General features: G+C 40.3%; 2 protein-coding genes across 3 annotated transcripts; one reads left to right on the top strand and one right to left on the bottom strand.

Moving 5' to 3' along the window:
- Positions 1 to 664: 664 nt before the first annotated feature.
- hif1aa (hypoxia inducible factor 1 subunit alpha a) lies at positions 665 to 15,564 on the top strand. Of its 2 annotated transcripts, none has more exons than XM_085143200.1 (15): positions 665 to 1,031; positions 9,285 to 9,478; positions 9,800 to 9,951; positions 10,230 to 10,314; positions 10,879 to 10,988; positions 11,694 to 11,896; positions 12,094 to 12,200; positions 12,329 to 12,476; positions 12,613 to 12,959; positions 13,057 to 13,265; positions 13,378 to 13,500; positions 13,622 to 13,863; positions 13,959 to 14,058; positions 14,155 to 14,245; positions 14,337 to 15,564. In XM_085143200.1, exons 1-15 carry the CDS (start codon positions 1,000 to 1,002, stop codon positions 14,498 to 14,500), a joined length of 2,307 nt encoding a protein of 768 aa, XP_084999326.1. In that variant the 5' UTR covers positions 665 to 999; the 3' UTR covers positions 14,501 to 15,564. The 2 variants fall into 2 exon arrangements, with proteins under 2 accessions (XP_084999326.1, XP_084999327.1); XM_085143201.1 differs by having other exon boundaries at positions 668 to 1,031; positions 9,288 to 9,478.
- A 5-nt stretch (positions 15,565 to 15,569) lies between these two features.
- On the bottom strand, positions 15,570 to 21,371 carry LOC146496402 (serine protease HTRA2, mitochondrial-like). Its single transcript, XM_085143203.1, has 8 exons — positions 20,673 to 21,371; positions 18,912 to 19,116; positions 18,596 to 18,790; positions 18,449 to 18,481; positions 17,076 to 17,184; positions 16,876 to 16,939; positions 16,696 to 16,791; positions 15,570 to 16,177 (listed from the first exon to the last, which is right to left on the bottom strand). The coding sequence occupies exons 1-8, from the start codon at positions 21,134 to 21,136 to the stop codon at positions 16,012 to 16,014; spliced, it is 1,332 nt and encodes a 443-aa protein (XP_084999329.1). The 5' UTR covers positions 21,137 to 21,371; the 3' UTR covers positions 15,570 to 16,011.
- Positions 21,372 to 21,588: the final 217 nt, after the last annotated feature.

Genomic DNA, 21,588 nt, shown 5'->3' with positions numbered 1-21,588 from the left:
TATTGTAAAATGAAGTCCACAGGGTGAAGGAGGAGAAGTCTGATTGGACAGAAATATCCAGAGCAGTGGAGGAAATTTACCAAGCCCGCCTCCAGGACCAAAGAAATCCTCATCTGCCCTTGAACTTTTTAACTTCTAAAGTCTAATAACATTACAGAATTTTTCCTGGCTCAGACTCAAGGGGCGACACAACAGTAAACTTACTATCAACGCACAATAAAGCAGTGATTCTGATCTTTTTGTTTGTTTGTTTGAATAAAGAAACTCGAATATTATAAAACAAACAAACAAAATGTTACAACACTGAGGATTTTTGTTAATGTCAGTCCTTTGTTGGGTGCTAAAAAGCCTGTAATGAATTGTAACTGCGTATAAAAATACTGGTGCATAATGATATTATTGTTTAGGCTTAAATACAGTGTTGTGACACTATTTGTGGTATAACTCACTATGACTGTTTATGAACAGCTTTTGTAAAGAGCTCTACATTTAACACTATTTAAAACAGTGCTTTTTTATTTTATTACATGTGTTTATTTACCTCAGAGTGATATTTAGCTATTAACAGACGCTGTACGTCTCGCTGTTGTAGGATCTTCTTGAACATTACAGCAATCTGTTGTTTGTCGGTGGGACGCTCGGATTTCCTGTGCGCGTCCTCGATGCAAAAAAAGAAAAGAAAAAAGAAGCGTGTGACTGCGCGTCCGTGGAACGGAGGAGGAGTGAACACCTCTACTCTGAAGCAACATTGTCTCGGCAATTGAATGTTCTCCAGCGTGGCAATATTTCTGAAGGAAAGTCGACGGAGGATCTGCTTTTAGCGGTCGAGAGTTTGATTTGTTAAACTAAATCCACAAAGAGAGGACTCTTATGCAATCCACTTAAGGATTTACGGACTGATATCGGTAGAAAATCGTGGGATTTTGGTTCATTTCTTGACGGGCCCGAACACAGCTCTATACCGATAGAGAGACTCCACACAGGTCTTTTCGTCCTGAAATGGACACAGGAACTGTACCCGAAAAGAAGAGGTAAGAGCAGTGCCGGCGAATGCTACGTATGTGCCCAGTTTTTAAGCATAAATGGAAAATATGTGTCTCTATTTATCGTTTGGTTATTGTGAGACCTGCGACACTGTGGCCTTTTTTTCAAGGTTAGAGACTAGTTTGGTGTGTTTCGTCAAAATGTGTCGGCTAGCGGCGCTGTTAGCAATGGCTAACGCAGCTAGCCTACAAATGTAGGTCAACCTGATAAAAAAATCTTGTCAAAAATGTCGAGTTAACAGGTAAACAGCATCAACTGGTCATCATGGTTACATCAATCTAGACTTTTCTTTTTTTTTCTTTTTCTTTTTTTTTCTTTTTTTTAACTTAGATTAAATCTGCGTTAAATAAGCGCTACTTAGCCAGCAACGTTTTTGTTTGTGACCATTGCTAAGACTTCCTGCATGCAACATCAGCGTTATTTACATTTATTTTGAGTGTGACACTTTGCTTATTATATAGCTTATTAATAGTGTATCACTGGTGGTGTACTGTTTGGACTTTAGGTGCCAACCTTGACACTTCAGTGAAAGGCTGCCAGCGCTCATGTGATCAGTGTGGTGTGCGGTTTCTGCTGAAACGTTGAGGCTTTTTTTGGGGGGAGCAGGCCTTGGTTTGAGATTTCTGCGTATTAATTTGTGCTTAAATATAAAACGAGAAGTAGGAATAATTATCTTGTTTTGGAAGGCCTTGTAGAATATACTGTACCCCCTCGATACTGAGCAATATCAATTGCACAAAATCCACCCCTCCCCCAGAGTGATCAACTTTAATAATCATCAGAGTGCCATAACATCATGTTAGTGGCTAGTAACCTTTATTTATACAGAAGCCCAATTGATAACAAGGCTTCATTTGGAGGTCTGTGTGGTAGAACAAGAGAAAGTTGATAAACCATTTTTGACATAAATAAGTTGAGTTGTATCTTAAAAAAACGAATTCATTAATGGTTAGGTAAAACAAACAAAACAAAACAAAAAACAACAAAAACAAATAAGTATGGCTATTACAAGTTATCAGAGGCCAAAGGTGTGTGATGGAAAAAGAGGATTTTCCAGGCCCCAAACGGGCCTTTCTGGGTGAGAAGCACATTATTAAACAGTCTATGTCACCTTACAGTGCATACAAAAACAAACAATCAGTCAAACAAAAAAGCCAATAACACCTAATATTTAAGGTTGGCATTATTTATAAGTAAACCTTACTTAAAAGTGGTTAACATATTTCTATTACAGGTCTGGTGGCCAGAGCCTTTATTTTTAAATGTAGGAAATCCTTAACATCTAGCCACTGTAACCATTACTTTCCCACAACAAATAAAATGTATAGGACTGTAATACAACTCAACTGCACAGGGATTATTTGTAAACTCTTAATCCAGCCAGACAGCATCGACTGCAATATGTAGCAGATTTTCATGAGTTTTATTGAAGTGCTTGAGTGAAAAAGTGGTTATTAGTATTGACTGTAGAAGAGGATAACTTGCCTCCACTCTGCAGCAAGCGGATTACTCATCCAGGCCTTTCTGTCGTTCTTGGATGTTCTAAAATAGGCAGACAGGTGATGAGATTATGCTTCTGTGTATAAAGCTTAGACTAGACTACAAAACAAACAAGAGGATAAAAAATGGTTATAATGGTAACAGCAGTCACGAGACCAAAAAATAGTCTGATGAACAGAGTGAATCCTGAGATTAAAAACCAAAAAAAAGGTGGTCATAAGATGGTGAAAGTCATGAAAGAGAAAACAACCTGGGGGTAGGCTGATGGCAAAATAGTAAGAATAACACTGTTTTCAGAAAAGCTTGCCGTGTGTGTATATGCAAACAGTTGTCTTTAAGGAAAAATGTTATTTGTAATAATGCAAAATATATTATGATGCAAAATATGGTGAGTGGATCTCTAAAAACGTTTGGTGAAACAATTGTCAGAACAACATTTTTGAAACATTGGCAACTCAACATGGGTGCAAACTGGTTTCATGGAACATCCTAAAAAGCACACCGGGCTGTTGTTAAGATCTTATCATGACTGTCGTGTGTGTCTGTTACCTCCATAGTTACATACATAAGGAAGGTAACTGTGACGCTGGTCACCCTGTAGATATTTTTAACAAATGAATACTCCATTTCCAGGCAGTCACCATATTTTAATGTAGATTGCATTCAGGGGCTTTGCTTATTGTCACCTAATTTGGAGTTTAGGTGAAAGGTTGACATGTAGATTAAAATGTGTTGGAAAAAAATTCCAGTGTGCAGTCTGGTTTGACGCAGATCTGGCTGGTGTCTGTGAGGTGCCTTTGTAGTATTACTTCTGTCTCATCTCTTAATCACTAGGGCTTGACGTCAATAGGAGTGGCCAAATGTCTGTGTGTGTGTGTGTGTGTGTGTGTGTAGCAATTCACTAGCTTGTAATTTCCTGGTTCCCTTGAGGGATTCAAGTAGCAGGCTAGTCTGAACTTGAAAGAGAAATTGGGTTACTTGATAATATGAAGCATAGGGGGTATGTTTGTTTTTGTTTTTTATGGATTTTTTTTGTTTTCCAGATGAGTTAAAAATGTGTGCTGAAGGCTCGCATTTATCCAACATTTGAATAAACATTCAATTTAGGCTTTCAAAGCTTTAATTGTGATGACTAATTTTCTTAAAGCAAAAAAAGCACTTTACAGAAAAGTAGTGGAAAAGCCCTGCTGGGGTTGTGTCGTGAACTGTTGTATAAACAATGAAACTTGGTCCATATTATATTCCACTTTTCTATTTTGGAAACTTTAGGTCACAAATATCTTTATGGTTTGCTGTAAAGTAATTGTACTTTTGTAGTGTGAAGGGCAACGTGTCGCACACGAACAAACAGTAAAGTCAGTGATCTTTGCCATGTGAGAAGGAGCATATAAGCTAAATTGTGATAATTCCACATTAAACAATATTTGTAGTCAAAGCTGTAAGAGCCTACTAGATTTATGAAAGGCCCATTTTTTTTAAAGTTATCATTTCATGTTGTGATTCCAAGTTGTTTTTTTCCCCCCCTTTGATCACGTTTTAAAATCAAAGCATGGTCAACAACGACACGGGACGCCAGAGGAAGTTCCGTTGGTTTGAGGTTGATTTGTAACGTCCACTTCTGGTGAGCCAGTCAGACTAGAACACCCAGAAGTCCTGCTGAGTTGCTCTTGTTATCAAAGCTGCAGTTGAGTCAGTGGGTGTTCATGGAATAAATGCAATCAGCTGTAGTAGTAGTTAGCTCGTTATGTGCTCCACAAATGGAGGTGATTTGAGTAAACTATGGCTTGTTGAAATTATTTTAACTTGAGGTGAAATTACTCTTCTTCTTTTTTTTTCTTTTTTCTTTTTTCTTTGTAAACCTGGCATCACTCTCGCCAAATAAGAACAGGAAACTGAGGCTATAGTTCACATGGGCTCATAAAAATTGGACAATAGAATTTGGTGTAAGCAGTATGAAAGCATGGATCCATCCTGCATTGTAGCACCAGTTCATGCTGCTGTTGTAATAATGCGGGTGACATTTTCTTGACACATCTTATACCCCTTAGTGGCTTCCCTGAGCATTGTTTAAACACCAAAGCTTACCTGAGTATTGTTCTTGACCCTGTCCATCTCTTTATAACCACAGTGTATCTATCTTCTGGTGACTGCACCTTGCAGGAATATGCGCTATTTGACAGAGCTCAAGTCATGTCAAACTGTACCCACTGTACTCTGATGACCTCCTCAGTCCAGTAGAGCACCTCTGGGATGTGGTGGATTGGGAGGATTTGCATAATAGGCAGCAAACAAATTTGCAGCATCTTGTTGAAACTGTGCCACAAAGAATTAAAGCAGTTTTTAAAGCAAAAAGGGGTCAAACCCAGTACAAGCAAGGTGTGTCCAATAAAGTGTCTGACTGTGTATTATTACAGTCACCACAAATGTTCATTCAGTTTAATGTTTGTTTGTTTTATTTAGATGGCTCTTTATTGGACAGAATTTCACTTTTCTGATCCACTGCTGCGTGCAAAATATTTAAAACCCAATATGATGTGCTAAAATGTCACACTAAACACACATGAGTTTGTGTATGTTTGCTATTTATAAAAATATTACGTCATGTAGCTAATATGCAAGTGATTAATTTGACTTTTAAAGGAGTTATTTTGAGCCCTGTTCTGATTTTCTCCCTACATTGGGCAGTGTTGTTTCTCCAGAGCTGGTTATATAATAGTTTAGTGTCACACTGAACAGGACGCAGTGTTAGTCCTTTTTAAAAAAAAATTGGGACAGCCTCTAGTAACAAGTTTCATAGGAAACTCTGCTAACGTTGTTCACACTGAATTTTATTGTGGAGTGTTTTGTTTTTCTGTTAATCTCTACTCCACTTGGCTACAAGCCAAATACATTTTGTTTATGTAATACCGCCAATTCACAAACAAGTCTAAAGTGAGCAATACTACAAAATGTGACTGCTGTAGGGCAAGTAGAGGGCAGCTGGGCAGACATGACCATGTGCTTTAATCCTGTTGCATAATGATGGCCTCTCTGTTGGCCTTAGTTTTAACATCAAGTGAACTGGGTGTTCTTAGGGAAAGATAAAAGCTGATTTCAAGCTTGGAAATGGTGGAGGCGGTTATGAAATAGTAGCGGTTTTAGATTTTCGGAATTTAGTGTCACAACTGAATTAGAAAAGCACAAAAGTGAAGGTGGTGTTTGACTGTTGTCCAAATGGGAAACTTTAGAAACTGTCTGCTGTTGTTTATGACCTATAAATTTACTACTTCTCTACTGTATCCTTATCAGTGGTGCTTTTAAAGGTTTTATAAGAGGTACACAGTACTGTTCTGTTCAGTGAAGCCTTAGGTAAATGAGATAAATAACCTTGGTAATGGCTCTTTATTCAGTAGGGTTGTATTCTGGTGCAGTATTACTTGTCGGCTTGATTTGGGCAGGATTTGCATGAGGACCTGATACAACTACAAAAGAAAATGCGTATGGCAGGCTAATGTCATGATGAGCTGCTCAGCAAGAAAAGTTTCTCAGTGTGTGTCCTGTGTATAAAGCCATGTTAACCATTTGTTATCATTTAGTTTGTAATGATAAATTGACCTAATTAATTGAGTAAGCTGGAGGTGATTGTGTTATACATACAGACAGAACTGCTCTTATTTTGACCAGATATCCTCGCTGTGTCCAACAGAGTTTACAGAGGGTGTTGTAAATATTTCTCCATGGTATTGACAATAGTAACGGTGAATCTGCATGCATGTATGGGTGTAACTGCTGCTTGGCTTGAAATCTGTTTACAGTACATATAAACAATCTTCAAGAGGTTTCCTCTTGGTTAATACACAACCAAAAGTCTCAGTTTGTCACTTGATATTGTTTTAGTTTTATTCAAAGTATTTTGATGATAATGTGCGTTAGTTTTAGTCTCGTCTAATCTTTTTCCTCATTTCTGTTTTGATTGTTTTGCTGCTGTTTTTGTCAACATTTATGATGGTCCAGCATAGCAAGCTATACACCTTGCTATGCTGGTGTATAGCGAGGTAAATGGAAAATGCTCAGTGTCAAATGTCCCTCTGCTTTGCAGTGATGCAACAGATGGAGTCTCCTCAGTAAATATAGTTAGCCTTATCTTGTCCCAACTCTGGCTATTTTAACAGAACCGCTCTCTCTTTCTTTGCTTGTCCACTCTGCTCAGTTTGCATTAGCATAACTGTGGCTACCTGCGCACTTCATTTGGAAGATGATTAACTTGCTCACTAAAGTCCTGAATGTGCTCTGGGTTTTGGCTTGAGTTGGAAATTGAGTTTAGATTTCTTGGTTGGCAAGAAAGAAAGAAACTGAGAAGAAGTAAATTTAATGTAACCCCCCCCCCCAAACCCCCCCCCCCCAAAAAAAAAACAACAACAACAACAACAACAGCAACAACAGCAACAACAGCAACAACAAAACAAAACAAACAAAAAACCCCTATCCTAGCATTTGCTTTTAAATCCAGGCAGCTGCATAATTGCTCATATTTTATCCTACCAAGCTTCATCTTGGTAGTTTCACTGATGCTGCACGTAGCTGGGTGAGACTTTTAATTATAATAGTATTATTATCGATATTCAAACAGCTTTTTTCTGCTTGTGCAGTTTCCCCCTTTTATAAAAGTCCTCTTGCAGGCTGTAGCAGGTTTATTCCACCTTGAGCCAAGATGAGTAAGACAGACTTTGATTATCAAAATCTAGTAAAAGTTTTTTTGTTTTTTGAAAGATTTTGGTTTCAAGAACTTTGACGAACAACAAATGCATGAGCTTTCAGAAACCTTAAATATTTTTGTCATCAATATTAGCCAAAATTATCTTTATTGTGACCTTTGTCATACTCAATCAGCCCTACTTCATCATATACTTTTTCAATTGCTACAGTTAAAAAGGGGCGACAAATGGAAAAATAATACAATGAAGTGTGTTACTAAGGTTTGTGGGCCACAATGTTTTTGCACTGATTTAGTCAATTCTCAGAAACTCTGGATGAAACCATTCTTCCAGAAGATATTCCCTTATTTGGTGTTTGGGTAAAGAAGATGGAGCCTTCTCTTACAAGCTGGTCCCAAATCTCCCATAAGTGTTTAATTTGTTACTGTGACCACAGCATATGACTCACATCATTTCCATAGTCATCAAACCACTCGGTGACCTTCATGCCCTGTGCATGTGGGTATTGTATCCTGAATTTACTCCAGGATAGAAATGTTTTACCAGATGATGAAGCTGTGTGTTGACATTCCCCCAACATTAAAGAGGTGCTGGATTCCTCACTGTAGAATTTAAGATTCTCCAGTTTATATCTACATGCATTGTTTGACGGGTGAGGAGTAGAGTAAGAAGGAAAGAGATCGTGTACATGTGTGGATTGGCTGTTATCCAGTATGATTTTGCTCTTTCGCCCTCTCTTTTTTCCCTGGGTTGAAAAGTTTTCACTGCATTCATGTTTAGAGTTTAGTTTGCGCAGCTTTGTTGGGAGATGCCTCACATGTTTACAGACTGCTTTTTTTGCTCCCAGCACCATGTTTGCGACTTCCTGGGGGATAAATGCTTTGCCTAGACTTGTGCAAGTCCTTCTGCCCCAAAGGACTAATTACGTTGCACAGGAGTTTGCACATATTATATAATTGATGGAAAAAATGCATCCTGACACCCTGCCAGGTGATTTGATATACAGTAGGCTAATTTTAGTTAGCCGGCCCCTTTTCTTGTTGGAGAGCCTCAAATAACAGTATGGCCTTGGTCAGTGCTGCAAGTGCGTAACAGATCAATTTCAATTAGGTGTGTGTTTCATAGCCAAGGGCTTTTGAGCGTCCATCCATTCCATCCATGACATTTCCTTGTCATGCTGGTCCAGTGTCAGCTAAATGCATTTGGGTTGAAGTAGAGCAGTGTGGTTGACAATTAGGATGATGATTTTCCAGTGTATTTATGTTTGTGGTCAAAAAAGAATCTGTATTGCACAACAGTGCAAATAAAACACCAAATCAGTGCCTTGATGAATGTTTTTCTGTCCAGAACATGATTTTTTTTTTTTTATAGTAGCTATCTATTTTTATCACTTTAAAGATTTTGTGTGTTTTAAAGTACCGCCAGCTCCTGTGATTTTTTTTTTTTTTTTTCTTTACAGTCCTCTGAGAGTCCATTAGGCAGACCTTCGATCACTGCCTGGATTAAATGTAAGATCGAAACTGGAGCTATGGTCAGCAGAAGCAGTCATGAGCCACTAACATAAATGAAAGAAACTGTGATCATTTGTTAGTCCTGGTAGGTGAAGGTCACTCGCAGTGTGTCACTGTGTTAGTGTGCTTGTGTGTTTACCCTGTGTTGGTGCAGGTATTGTCATCTCTCGTCCCCATAGATCGGTTGAACCAGGCTTATAAACATCATGATGATTGATGTTGCACTGTAGCTTGGCCGTGCACCAAGAGACAGGAGAATCTATGACTATCCTCCTAGCCAATCACTTTGAGTGGGAGGACTCAGTTTCTTTTGGTCAACAGCCAATAAGATGCTTGCAGATAGCCATGCATGTAAATGAGTCTGACGGGGGGTCTAGACGGTGGCTTGGCCGTGAGGTTGCTTGTTGCCGACTCCAGCTGCCGCAGCATTCTCTAGACACTGTAGACTGTAGAAAGGAGGGATGTCAGGTCCAGCAGTGTGCATAACAAACGCGGTATGTGTCCGAGCTGTGGCTGATCGACTACCTTTGTCCAGCAGAGCGAGCTCAGAGCGCAGGAAGGAGAAATCAAGGGATGCAGCACGATGTCGGCGTGGGAAGGAGTCAGAGGTGTTTTACGAGCTGGCCCAGCAGCTGCCCCTGCCCCACAGTGTCAGCTCCAGCCTGGACAAGGCCTCAATCATGAGACTCACCATCAGTTACCTGCGCATGAGAAAACTGCTTTCCACTGGTCAGTATCTGTATATATCTGTATGCTATTCCGCCTAATAATGAGCAGTTCAGCTTGGTGCACAGTTGTTTCTTGACACTTTTCTGATTATTGAATTGTGCAGCCATTGTTGTTGATGTCATGTAGCCCCATAAGGTTTCAGTTACAGGTCCGTAGTGTAAATTTGAATTGTTTATAATAAGCTCTGCCAACAACGTGTTGTGATATAATAATAGGATATTTCCAAGTCATTTGCCTGATCTCCTTTTCCTTTGCTTTTTTCCCCTGCCTCCCTCTACCTCAAATTCTCCCTCCTCTCCTCCTTCTGTTTTTTTCCTCTAGATGAGCCAACAACAGAGGAAGATGCAGAGCTTGATATTCAGCTAAACAGCTCCTACCTAAAAGCTCTGGAGGGCTTTCTCATGGTGCTGTCCGAGGATGGAGATATGATCTATCTCTCCGAGAATGTCAGCAAGTGCCTCGGGCTTGCACAGGTTGGTTTGATTTGACCTGCTGTGTCAGAAGGGAGAAGCACAGAGCAAGAGATTGATCGGAGGAGACAAAAATGCAAAATTAAGGGCGGAGGAGTTTTTGCGTTGACTGTATAATATAGTACAGTATTTTCTACAGTTAATTTTGTGTAAATACAGATCTGAATTGTGTGTCTTTGGAATTAAAGTGATTTCAAATTTGGTTCTTTCTAGAAAAAGGTTAGATCCTGTATTTGTTAACTGTTACTAAGCATTTTTGTCTCTCTCTCTACACCCTGCAGTTTGACTTGACTGGACACAGTGTGTTTGACTTCACACATCCCTGTGACCAAGAGGAGCTGAGGGAGATGCTCATCCACAGAACAGGTGAGTAGTGTCTCTTTATGAAACCTACAACACAGAGGAAGGGAGAAATAAACGAGCGCAGCACTGTGTCAGGTCAACCAATTAGCAGGAAGCGCAGTTCAATCTGAGCCGATAAATTCATACCAAGAAGCTGTGAGAACAATTGATCATTTCCTCTGTCTAGTCACGAGGTCAGCACGATCAATGAGGTCATGTCAGCTTATAGTTTTGTGATTGTGGTGTATCACAAATTGTGCTTACACCTGTGGTTCATAACATTGGTGTGACTGGTAATTTGTTAACAGTAGGTCTAAATGGAACCCACACGTGGTTCTGTACTGCTTTGATTTGGACTTACTGCACACTGATGTTATGTGCACTTATAACGGCTGGTAGCGCTGCAGCAACCACTTTTGCACCCTGATGTCTCCTGTATGCAAATTGGCAGTTGCCTAACACTGAAATATGCAGATTTAAAATAGAGGCAGTAATAAATGGAAGTCGTCACCATTGAAACAGCATGTAAGAAGCAGCTTCCCCCTTTTTGTAACTGTGGCTCCATTATTCCTGCTTCTGTGATTTCAGGCTCCAAGAAATCCAAGGAGCCAAATACAGAGCGTAGCTTCTTTCTGCGGATGAAGTGCACCCTCACGAGCAGAGGCCGCACTGTCAACGTCAAATCTGCTACATGGAAGGTAGGTTGTGGTGGGAACACACTCGCAGACATGCCATCAGAAGCAGTAATGTAATAAGCGATAATATATTTATTTGTGTTGCCAATGTGCGTTGTTCATCTCGGTTTGTCAACACCACGGCTGCTGGCTGAGTCAATCACATTTCACAGAACATTTTAATAAAGCCTGGCCTCCTTTGAGCTGGACCACTGTGCTGTTAGCAATAATAAAGCCACGTGATGACAGCTATTGTGGGCTAAAGAGCAGGGAGGAGTGATGAAAACAAGACTAGTAAGCAGCTGTCCACGTGATGTCATTTTTGTAGGTGCTGATGACTGGGGGAGAATAAAGTCAGCGTAGCTTATGATCAGTGTGTTTGAAAACTAGTTTGCATCCATAAAAGTGAATGATGCAAACTACATTGAGTTATGGCAGACAATGTTACTGTGTGAAGGAAATGAACATACTTAAATGTGCAATTCTTCTCATTAACAGATTATGTCAAAGGACTGAAAGTAAAAAAATATGTTGTGGTCACACAAAATACAAAAGTACATCCCATAATCATCACACAACTGTAGTACAATAAACTGTAGGCTAAAGTGCTGAATGATTCATTTTTATGAATATACTCATATATTTTCTAGTTGAAGTCACTTCAGGTGATCTTTATGGTCTGCTTGTAACCTTTGGGGTCTTTGAATGACAACTGTTGTCCTCCTGCAGGTGCTTCACTGCACAGGTCACGTGCGCGTTTATGACAGCCCGGCCGAAGAGGGCACCAACGGGCAAAAGGAGCCACCTGTGCCCTACCTGGTTTTGATCTGCGATCCAATCCCGCACCCCTCCAACATTGAGGTCCCTCTGGACACCAAGACCTTCCTCAGCCGCCACACGATGGACATGAAGTTCACGTACTGTGATGAGAGGTTAGTTTGCCAGTGGGAGTAAGTCTTATATACTTAAGATACAGGGATCAAATCTAAATCAGCTTCTTAAACCTATGTTCTCGCTATTGGCGCTCATCAGCATCGCTCTATCTATTGTAGTGTAGTGACACAGAGCCATCTAGTGCTCAGTGTAAGTACTACAGAATTCAATCTAAATAAATTGTTTGTTTCTCTAGGATCACTGATCTCATGGGTTATGATCCAGAGGACCTGTTGGATCGTTCTGTGTATGAGTACTACCATGCTCTGGATTCAGACCACCTTACCAAGACCCACCAAAACTGTAAGCATAAACAAAAATGTTAAACATAATTGGATTTAAGTTTAAAACAGATGTTAGCTGTTTAATTTTGCCTAACTTAATTTTTTTTCTAATCTCTCCTCTTTTTTTTTTTCCCCTGATGTTTTTAGTGTTTGCAAAGGGCCAAGTCTGCACAGGCCAGTACCGAATGTTGGCTAAGAAAGGAGGCTTCGTGTGGGTGGAAACACAGGCCACTGTCATTTACAACAACAAGAACTCCCAGCCACAGTGTGTTGTCTGTGTCAACTTCGTGCTCAGGTACACTGGAGTCTCACTGAAGTCATTCTTTCAGAGGAAACACTCTAATCCTAACCCTTACCCTTAGGTTATTTTTTTCATCTTTTTACTTGAGATACACTGGTAGTAATTTTATCGTGTTCTTCCTCTGTTGTAGTGGCATCCAGGAGGAGAACCTGATCTTGTCAGTGAAGCAGACCGCAGATGTGAAGCCGGTAAAGGAGGAACAGCAGGAGGAAGACCAGCTTGTAGTCGAGATCAGCCAGGTCGAGCTCTCTCCAGTCCAGCCAAAGAAGGCTGAACTCGAGAAGGAAGAGGAAGTGCAGAAGGAGGAGGAGGTGGTGAAAGGCTCAAAGATGAACATACTCAAAATCCTTACTGATTCGGCAGTCACCCAGCTGCCAATTAACCTGTATGACCACCTAAAGGGAGAGCCTGAAGCCCTCACCATGCTGGCACCAGCTGCCGGAGACACAATCGTCTCCCTGGACTTCAGCTGCCCCGGTTAGTACCTGACTAAACATACTTAAACTTCTTTAAACAGCATAACTTGGTTTATTTCTTGCTAAATGAAACGATTCTGACCTTTGTCTACCCTCAGGTACAGAATCAGATATCCATCTTCTGAAGGATGTTCCTCTCTACAACGATGTAATGCTTCCCTCCACAGATGACAAGCTGGTTCTGCCTCTTTCCCCTCTGCCACCCAGTGAGCCTCTGGATGTTTCCAGCACAAACTCTGAAGATTCAAAGTCTGAGAGCTATGCTCCAGCCCAGTCTACTACCACAACCAGCCACAGGCCCCCAGCGGTAAAACTGACTTACTATTTTGTTGTCAACATTAGACATTGACAGTTAATATTTTTAACCACCCAGTAATATCTATTGGAAAAAAATGACCTTTGACTCCTCTTCTTTTTAGCCCGGCAGTCCAATGGACTTCTGCTTCCCCATGGATTCAGAGATGAACTCGGACTTCAAGCTAGACTTGGTTGAGAAGCTGTTTGCTATTGATACAGAGCCCAAAACACCCTTCACCACACAGGTAGTAAATCTAGAAAAAGCGTCACTTTTTACTCTTTTTTTTTTTTTTTTTTTTTAACATAATCACATAAACACCAGAGTTTTCTGTATTCTTATCCATTTGGTTTTTTTTTCCTCATAAGGAAACGGAGGACTTTGATCTGGAGATGTTAGCTCCATACATTCCCATGGATGATGATTTCCAGCTGCTCAGCCTGCCCCCAGGAGAGCCTTTGTCTTGTGGATCAGTCAAGTCCCTTGAGAGTACTCCAATCCACAGCTATCCCAGCTCCCCCTTCAGTGCGCCAGGCAGTCGCACAGCTTCACCAGCACCACCTGTGGAGCCTGTAGATGCTCCTCATCCTCCCACCATCCTGGCAAATGGGTAACATCTCTTAAACTTTTTTATTTTTTTGGCCAAATTACATTTTTATGACCTTTTTTAGAGGATAGCTAAGGCCTACTTTTTGTGTGCTGCAGAGCCCCACATTTGGAGAAAGAGATGCCGCTGAGGACCCTTGCAGTTCAGAATGCACATCGCAAAAGAAAAATTAGTGACCTAAAAGAGATTATAGAACAGGTTAGTCCTCAGCATATACACATAGTCGGTATAATCTGACTTCTGGAAGTGGGACCGTCATTATTTATTTATTTATTTTTTTTCATTCTTTTTCAGGGAACTTTGCTCCAGCAGCAGGTTGAAAAGGGCAAAAAGCTGAAGCCTTCAGGGTCTGGTACAACCAGGACCATCGTTCTGCTGTCTTCAGGTGAATAAACTAGTTCTTTTTTGTAAGTAGTGTTAACTGTGTTACTTGAAATTGAACATCAGAGATTCAACTGGATCTTTTCCGATCTTAGATTTGGCGAGTCGCCTGCTTGGCAGCACTTCAGAGGCCACCAGTTCCTCCTTCGGCCTGCCGCTCCTCACCCGCGACGACTGCGAGGTGAACGCACCCTTACAGGGTCGTCAGTACTTACTGCAGGGAGAGGAGCTGCTTCGTGCTTTGGACCACATCAACTGAGTCAATATTTAGCCTGCTCACTGCTGGACTAGACTGGACACTACAATTTGTTCCTCACATTGTCAACCCAACCCCCAACGCCCCCTCCAAAACACACACACACACACGTTTCCAAGACCTCCCATCCCCACTTATTTATGTATCTGTATGAGTTTATTATAGTTTGGCTGCTGTTTGTGCACATCTTGTGATATTTGCAGCATTCCACCGTGACAAACACCATAGCAGCAATTGGGTTTAAGTGCGAGCGATTCAGGCATCGTGTGAAGTCCAGCTGTCCTTTCTTGGTTAGTTTTGTCTTCTTTCCCTCTCTTCCTGGGAGTTTCTCAGCACACGGCGCCTTGACGGATGACCCATTCCCAGCTGGTCACCACAGAATCTGGCGCCACTGCCAGCAGTGTATTGTAAGCTTCAGTCGCACAATTTATATTTTCTTAAAAAGAAAAAATATTACCAGCAATATATATTAAGCCTTTTTAAAGTAGTTTTAATGGGGTTTGAACAATTGTATTTTTCCTCCCATACTTGTATGTTGTAGTACTCGTACCTAATAAGATGTCTTTAGTCCAGAAGTATGAATATATTGTTTAAAATATTGTTTAATAAATGTTATCTCAATTTATTAGCTATCAGTCTTTGAGGTTAATACATGAAATTGTGTAGCAGTCCAGTACATGTCACTTTATTACTTTACTGTAAGTGTGTGTTACTGTACATATACCAGGGAAATTTTATTTTGCTCATTATGGCTTCAGAGTGCTCAATGAAATCTGAATAACCTCCTCACGTTTACTTCTCATGCAGGATTGGCATTTTAAACATTCATGAATTGAATTCATGTCATTTTTTCCTTTTTGGTCTTTACTGTGTGTGACATACTCAAAGCAGTTTAAATCAGTGCGACTTCATATGTTACTCTCATCATCATCATAGCGGCGACATTTGTGACTTCTGTGCTCATGTAATGATAGTCAGTTTAATACCATTCATCCTTTCCATAGTGTTGGGTCTCTCTTGCTTCCTTTTGCTGTCCTAACAACATTAAATGGCTTTAATAAAGTGCACCCTCTCAGGCTCCGTGAGCTTTTATTTTACAAATAATGCATTTTGGACACAAATCATTACAAGAGACACAAGTTTTGCTACTCTGAGCAATAAGTAAGAAAGTAGAGGTAGAATTCACTGAGAACCCCTCCATGAATAAACAGTGAGCATGGCTTTTACCATTTAATGAAAAATGACACCATGAAGACTGCACCAGAGTAGTTTTAAACAGGTAACACTTACTATGGCTAAAATGCCTACACATTCACTGTAAGCTGACACCTCTCCAAATGTTAGTGAAATACCGGAGAATATAAGAAAACTTACATAAAATCCAATTTATTAAACAGCAAACATTTTCTTTTGAACACAGTCACTGTAAGGTTTCACAGTTTTCTGGTGTACACAAGCTAACAACTGATTCTGTCCAGCGGCTGACATGAAATAATGCATGCATAAGGTTTGCATTAATCTATATACTCGGGAGTTATGTGAAGGCGGAGTGTCTCTTGTCCTCGCTGCACCTGCATAGTGATTTTGTCGCTGTTGTGGACAGCCTGATAGATCTCCTCTGAGGTGTTCACCTTGGCCCCGTTTATCTCCAGCACAATGTCTCCGGCTTGCATGCCAGCTCTGAAACAAGACAGACAACAATTATATACCAACAACAACAAACAAACGTATAATGTATATCTACTGCTATTAACACAGACATAACTTTGCCTTTTCTTCACACAGATGAATCCTGATGTCTCAGTGCAATCCTTCGCACGTTTTGGTTTCTATCACTTCTGCAGTTGTCCGTCACATTATTGTGTCCCCAAAAACATTGTGTTTTGTGAGATTTTTTTTGTCTACATTTACTGTGTTTCATTCAACTTCGATTTTGTGTTTTTCATCTATTTCCTGGTGCTTTCTTAAGTTGCTATGCATTTGAACCCTCAGAGCCACTGTAAATTCCCCTTAATACAGCAATAACGACAAAAGTAAAAATTTATTCTGTGTGCACCATGTCACTATAAGTCTGTACAAACATCTCACATATGCCTGCATCTTAATTACAACCACAAACACATGTATTAGATTAAAGCAACCTCAATATAAGTTGCTGAACTTGAGGATCTGAAAGAAGAAACATCCTTTATGCTTACCTGTAAGCTGGAGAGCCCTTGATTACCCTGTGAATCAGGATACCGTGAGTCACATCCGGAAAAGATGAGTCTCTCAACCTCAGCTCAGCAATGATCCTAAAGGAACACACAGAAAACACCTTGTTTTAGATCAAACACTGCGCACTGCTGCTCTAACGGGGCATCGCTCGCTACATTTACCTCTGCGTCAGCGTCAGCATTATAACACCAATGTACCGCTGCTCATCCTTATGAAACCAAGTGCCTGGGAGAGGTGAGAAAAGATGTGTGAACTTCATGAAAGACTGCAGGTTTTCTAACATATTTTTATAACACCATGAGGTAGAAAGCCACATAAAAAGATGCGATGCATTGCTTTTGATTCTTGATCGTTTTCTTACTTTTTCTTTTGGCTGCTTTCTCCAGAAAAAGCCTCACACGATCAGACGGAATTGCAAAGGAGATGCCAGCGGTAACCTTCATGGTGTTTATACCAATGACTTCACCATCCTAATAAAAGGAGAGATAAGGCACTCTGATATGCAGAACTATGAGATCAGATCCAACAACATTTACTCAACAAACACCTGGCGCATCATCAACTGAGATGACTTGGCCATTTAAATTGTTCGGGCTAATCGCACATCAACCCCACGCTCTTAACAGACTGTTGACACAAGCAAAGAAATCGTCCTTCAGTGGAAAAAAAGAGCAAGAGAAGCCATTTTAATGATGCACAAATACGAATAAATGTGTCTGAAAATATGATTACTCCTTCATCAATTACAGTAAGGAACAAATGCAACACATTTGAACAAATGAGGCAAAAAGACTGCATTGTTCCTATGTGAACAGTATGGCAAGTAAATGGAGTTTCAGGTTTATGATTATATCATACAAAATGCCAGGAAGGCTGAAGATCAGCAGAATTTTTCAAGGGTCAAGGGAGAGAATTTTAAAGGGATTACTAACCAACAAATATGCATCTTTAAGGTTTTTAAAGGCTGCTTGTGTTATTATATTAGACAGCACATGTTAGTTTTATGTTTGTTGCGTTTAACTCATTTTTACCTGATGCAACAAAAGAATTGAGAAACATCTGAAAAAATAAATTAGAACTTTTCTTATTGTATCTCAGTGAAGGTCACGCACACAGTATAAATTAGCCGATCAACATTACAATTAATTCAAATCCTTTACAGCATGTGTCTGCTCTACAGCAGATTATTCCTTATTATTTTTTAGTACTTTCCATTTTCATTACATTAACACCATGTATTTGTTCCATTTATGAGAATATAGAACCACAATGACTAAACGTGTTTATGTATAGACTTGTTTTTATTACCAACAAATGAGAGCCACAGCATGTATAAAGCTCTGCTGAATGTAGCTCTGGAAGGAAAAATGGTCTGGAATTCCTTGTAAATGTTGACTAGGTTGGATTTACTTCTTTCACCAGGACACTGAGTGTTTAATGGGTGTGCTCAGTAAACACTCAAAGTATTATCATGGTTTTAGTTTCTGTGGTGTTAGCCCAATCAGCATGTGTTTGTATATACCTGTGGCTGAAATCAAGGCACATTTTATGACTACTTACTGGAGAGCACTTTAATTCCAGCACTGCATGCTGTGTGACTTAAAATAAACACTTCAATAGACTAGAACACATCAATCGGAAACAAGCTGCAAGGCAACGGTTTTGCCACTGTATTGCATCACAAAGAGAGAGAGGGTGTGAGAGTGACACACACAAACAGGACTTGTGACTCACCAGATTAATGAGGGGACCTCCAGAATTTCCAAACTGAAAAACAATTAGTCAAATGTGGCATTTAGAAACACGACAGGAGATGCCTGAGTCACAGAAAATACACTATCAACATATTCCAGTTTAAATATATTCTATTCAAGTACTCACATCAATGGTTGCATCGGTCTGTATGTACTCCATGTTGGAGTTGGACAGGCCCAGCTCCTTACTGCCTCTCTGCACTGAGCTGACAATCCCCGATGTGATTGTATTTTGTAACGAAAATGGGCTTCCCATGGCAACCACAAACTCTCCCTGTCGGATGTCAGACGACTGGCTGAGTGTGAGAGTGGGTAACGGGTTCTGCATGTCAGGGGAGAGAAAGAGCATCTGAAATAAAGCTCTGTGTTTCTCTGTCTGTAGTGAAAGCACACATGCTAGTTTAGCTCCTTTCACTGAGACTGGCCTGTATTTTCTTGCTCACCCTCGCAGAGATTTTGATGGTGGCGATGTCCGCCACAGGGTCGACATCCTGCACAATGGCATTGTACGTCTCTCCATTGGTGAGCTTCACACGGACGCCTCGCTTGTTGGCTACAACGTGGGCATTAGTGATGATGAGACCATCGCTGCTGATGATAAAACCGGAGCCGTTTGACACTGGGACCTCTCGTCCTGAGAACGGGTGTCTGTAAAGAAGTAAATGCAGCTTATCTTACTGAACCTGGTTCCTCAGGGTTAGTTTATCATGGCAGGAGATACCGTATTGTGCAAAAGTCTTAAGCCACCCCTCATTTCTTTATGTGTGTCTAGGAAAAAGGAATATAAGTTCCTTGTTTTTACTGAAAAATGTGCAAACATAGAGTAATGGAACATGAGGTACAAAACGGTGTTTGTACAGTTTTAAAGTCAATATTTGGAGTGATCACCTTCATTCATCAACACACTCCAAGTTCTCTTTTAATTTTTTTTTGTAGTTTTCAGGAATAGTCTTTCTGTTTTTCTATCCAGATATGCTTGATTTGGTTTGACATCATTGTGATACTGAAAACAAAAACAAATAAATAAAAAATAGAGCTGTCACCAATCAAAAGATGGATTGGCAAATGCTAACAGAAATGTAGCATCAAGATCGGACGCTACTTTTCTGTTTGCGATTGCATAAATTTTGACATCCCCAACATCACAGGCTGAAATGCAGTGCACTGTGTTTTAAAGATGCATCTCTCAGGTCTTGTGTCAGGTCTTTGCTGGGTTTTGTCTTCTTTTGAATTTCATTTAGACAGACTGTTAGACAGGCCTGTCACTTCTTCTTTAAAAAAAAAAAAAAAGAAAAAAAAAGAAAAAAGGAAACGTCCTCCACTTGTCCAGGTTCCTCAATTTTTTTAAGGAGGCACTGCTGAGATGTGTCATGTTTTCAGCTAATAGCTTTTTGGAGTCATCTTGATTCAAAAATACTACTTCATGCTTTTCAAACTGTTATCTTTGGCATTTTGCATAGATTCAGTTAAAGAAAAAAAACAAACTATGTGTTTTTTTGACAAGCTGCAGTAACGAAGTGCCTAAAACACAATTCAAAAAATGGTTCTCAGGCAAGTTGTCCATTATTCCTCCAGTGAGTTAAGTGCCTTTTTAATGTTACTTCAGCTTCATCGGTCAGCATTAAGTAGCTTAACAAACAATTTAAAAAAAAAAACTTCAGGAAAAAGGTCAGGTAAAAGGACTGGACTGAAAATGGGTAAAAGCAGATCTCCTTTATGAGAACTGTTGCTCAAGTTAAACACACACAGTAAAAGGTTATTGTGACACAAACAGTAAAGGTGGGGATTGACTGTCAGGACTTCATCTGATTCCACTTACTGATAAAAACAAGTCTATCCACTGCTATAAGTATATCAGCAGCTGATGATGTTTTTTGAAAATAAAATCACAAATGCTTTGGGTCCTTTTCTGTTACATCTGTAATAAACAAAACAAAACAAAAACAAACAAACAAACAAACAAACAAACAAACAAACAAACAAACAAACAAACAAACCAAAAAGCCCCTTTTCTCGTGTTTTCTGGTACATGTCCGGGCAAGTAAGATCAGCTTCTGGGACTGAGTGCTTATCTCCAGTGTGTGCGCTCACAGCTGTCTGAAATCTTGATTTAGGAACATAACCGAATAAGTCACACACAGACACAGAAAAAAAAAACTCACTGACATTTATTACCGTCAATGGCAACTCTCTAGTTAACTCACCTGCCCACGATTTCAATGTACACCACAGCTGGAATGGATTTTTCCACCACATCTGCAATGAAGTTGTACTTAAATCGGGGGCTGTCTGGTTTGAAGGGAGAAGCGCACTGAGCCGATGGGAGGATGTGCTGGAGAAATCCCCGGGATATTGCCAATTCTTTGTCCCCCTTTTGGTCTTTTTCAGTGTCCAGAAGCACCGCACCACAGAGCCCCAAACCCACCGACACAGAGGTGAGCAAAGAGGAGCTTCTGTTGCTGTCCCGACCGTTTCTTCTTCTTCTCTCCCCAGCTTGAGCTCTCCTGTCCAGGCTTGTGTGTCCTCCTGTAGCCTCATGGTTACATATCACAGCAGAGGAGACACGACTGGTTGTCCTCTCAGCTAACGAGTTAAGTCCTCGGGTCTGACACCAACTTTGAGTCCTTAATGCTGAAAGAAAGCCCCTATTGACAGCCGCTGCTGCCATGTTGCATCACTTTACTCGCTCAACGTCGGTTTGAAGGCAGCCAAAAGCACTTTATATCCCAATGTTTGCAGCAGTCTGTTATTCACGCGCATTCATTTAAAGTGTACCGTTATCGGAAATACAAAAAAAAATTCTCCACCTATTAATTTTTAGCACAACACACTCCACACGGTAGTGTCACTAAGATTGCGCCTGCGTGGTAAGGCACCTTCTTCTTCTTTGCTGTTTTTTCCTCCCTGGACTTTTGTGGGTTCTGTACTCATTACTGCCCTCTGCAGGGGAGAAAATGCAGGGGTTAAAAAAATCACCGAACTGTCTGTGAGTTACAACAGAAACGGTCAGGTTTTGCATATTTTTGCATGTATATGCATATTATCAAGATAGTAAAGTTTATTTATTAAGCGTGTTTTACAGCAAAACTGTCACAAATCGCTATACAATAAAAAGAGTAC

The sequence above is a fragment of the Neolamprologus multifasciatus genome, chromosome 19, assembly GCF_963576455.1.
Source record: "Neolamprologus multifasciatus chromosome 19, fNeoMul1.2, whole genome shotgun sequence".
NCBI lineage: Eukaryota > Metazoa > Chordata > Actinopteri > Cichliformes > Cichlidae > Neolamprologus > Neolamprologus multifasciatus.
The sequence above is the reverse complement of the archived record's forward strand: the minus strand, read 5'-3'. Positions and strand labels throughout refer to the sequence as shown.

What these genes read in the sequence shown, in the direction of transcription:
- LOC146496402 (XM_085143203.1), bottom strand. Translation starts at nt 21,136, where the DNA reads ATGGCAGCAGCGGCTGTCAATAGGGGCTTTCTTTCAGCATTAAGGACT. An exon ending in CCATCAAAATCTCTGCGAGG is followed by an intron (nt 18,791 to 18,911) that starts GTGAGCAAGAAA and finishes CCTGACATGCAG; the next exon opens with AACCCGTTACCCACTCTCAC. An exon ending in ATGCTGACGCTGACGCAGAG is followed by an intron (nt 16,792 to 16,875) that starts GTAAATGTAGCG and finishes GTGTTCCTTTAG; the next exon opens with GATCATTGCTGAGCTGAGGT.
- hif1aa (XM_085143200.1), top strand. Translation starts at nt 1,000, where the DNA reads ATGGACACAGGAACTGTACCCGAAAAGAAGAG. An exon ending in CCCACCATCCTGGCAAATGG is followed by an intron (nt 13,864 to 13,958) that starts GTAACATCTCTT and finishes TGTGTGCTGCAG; the next exon opens with AGCCCCACATTTGGAGAAAG. An exon ending in TAAAAGAGATTATAGAACAG is followed by an intron (nt 14,059 to 14,154) that starts GTTAGTCCTCAG and finishes ATTCTTTTTCAG; the next exon opens with GGAACTTTGCTCCAGCAGCA.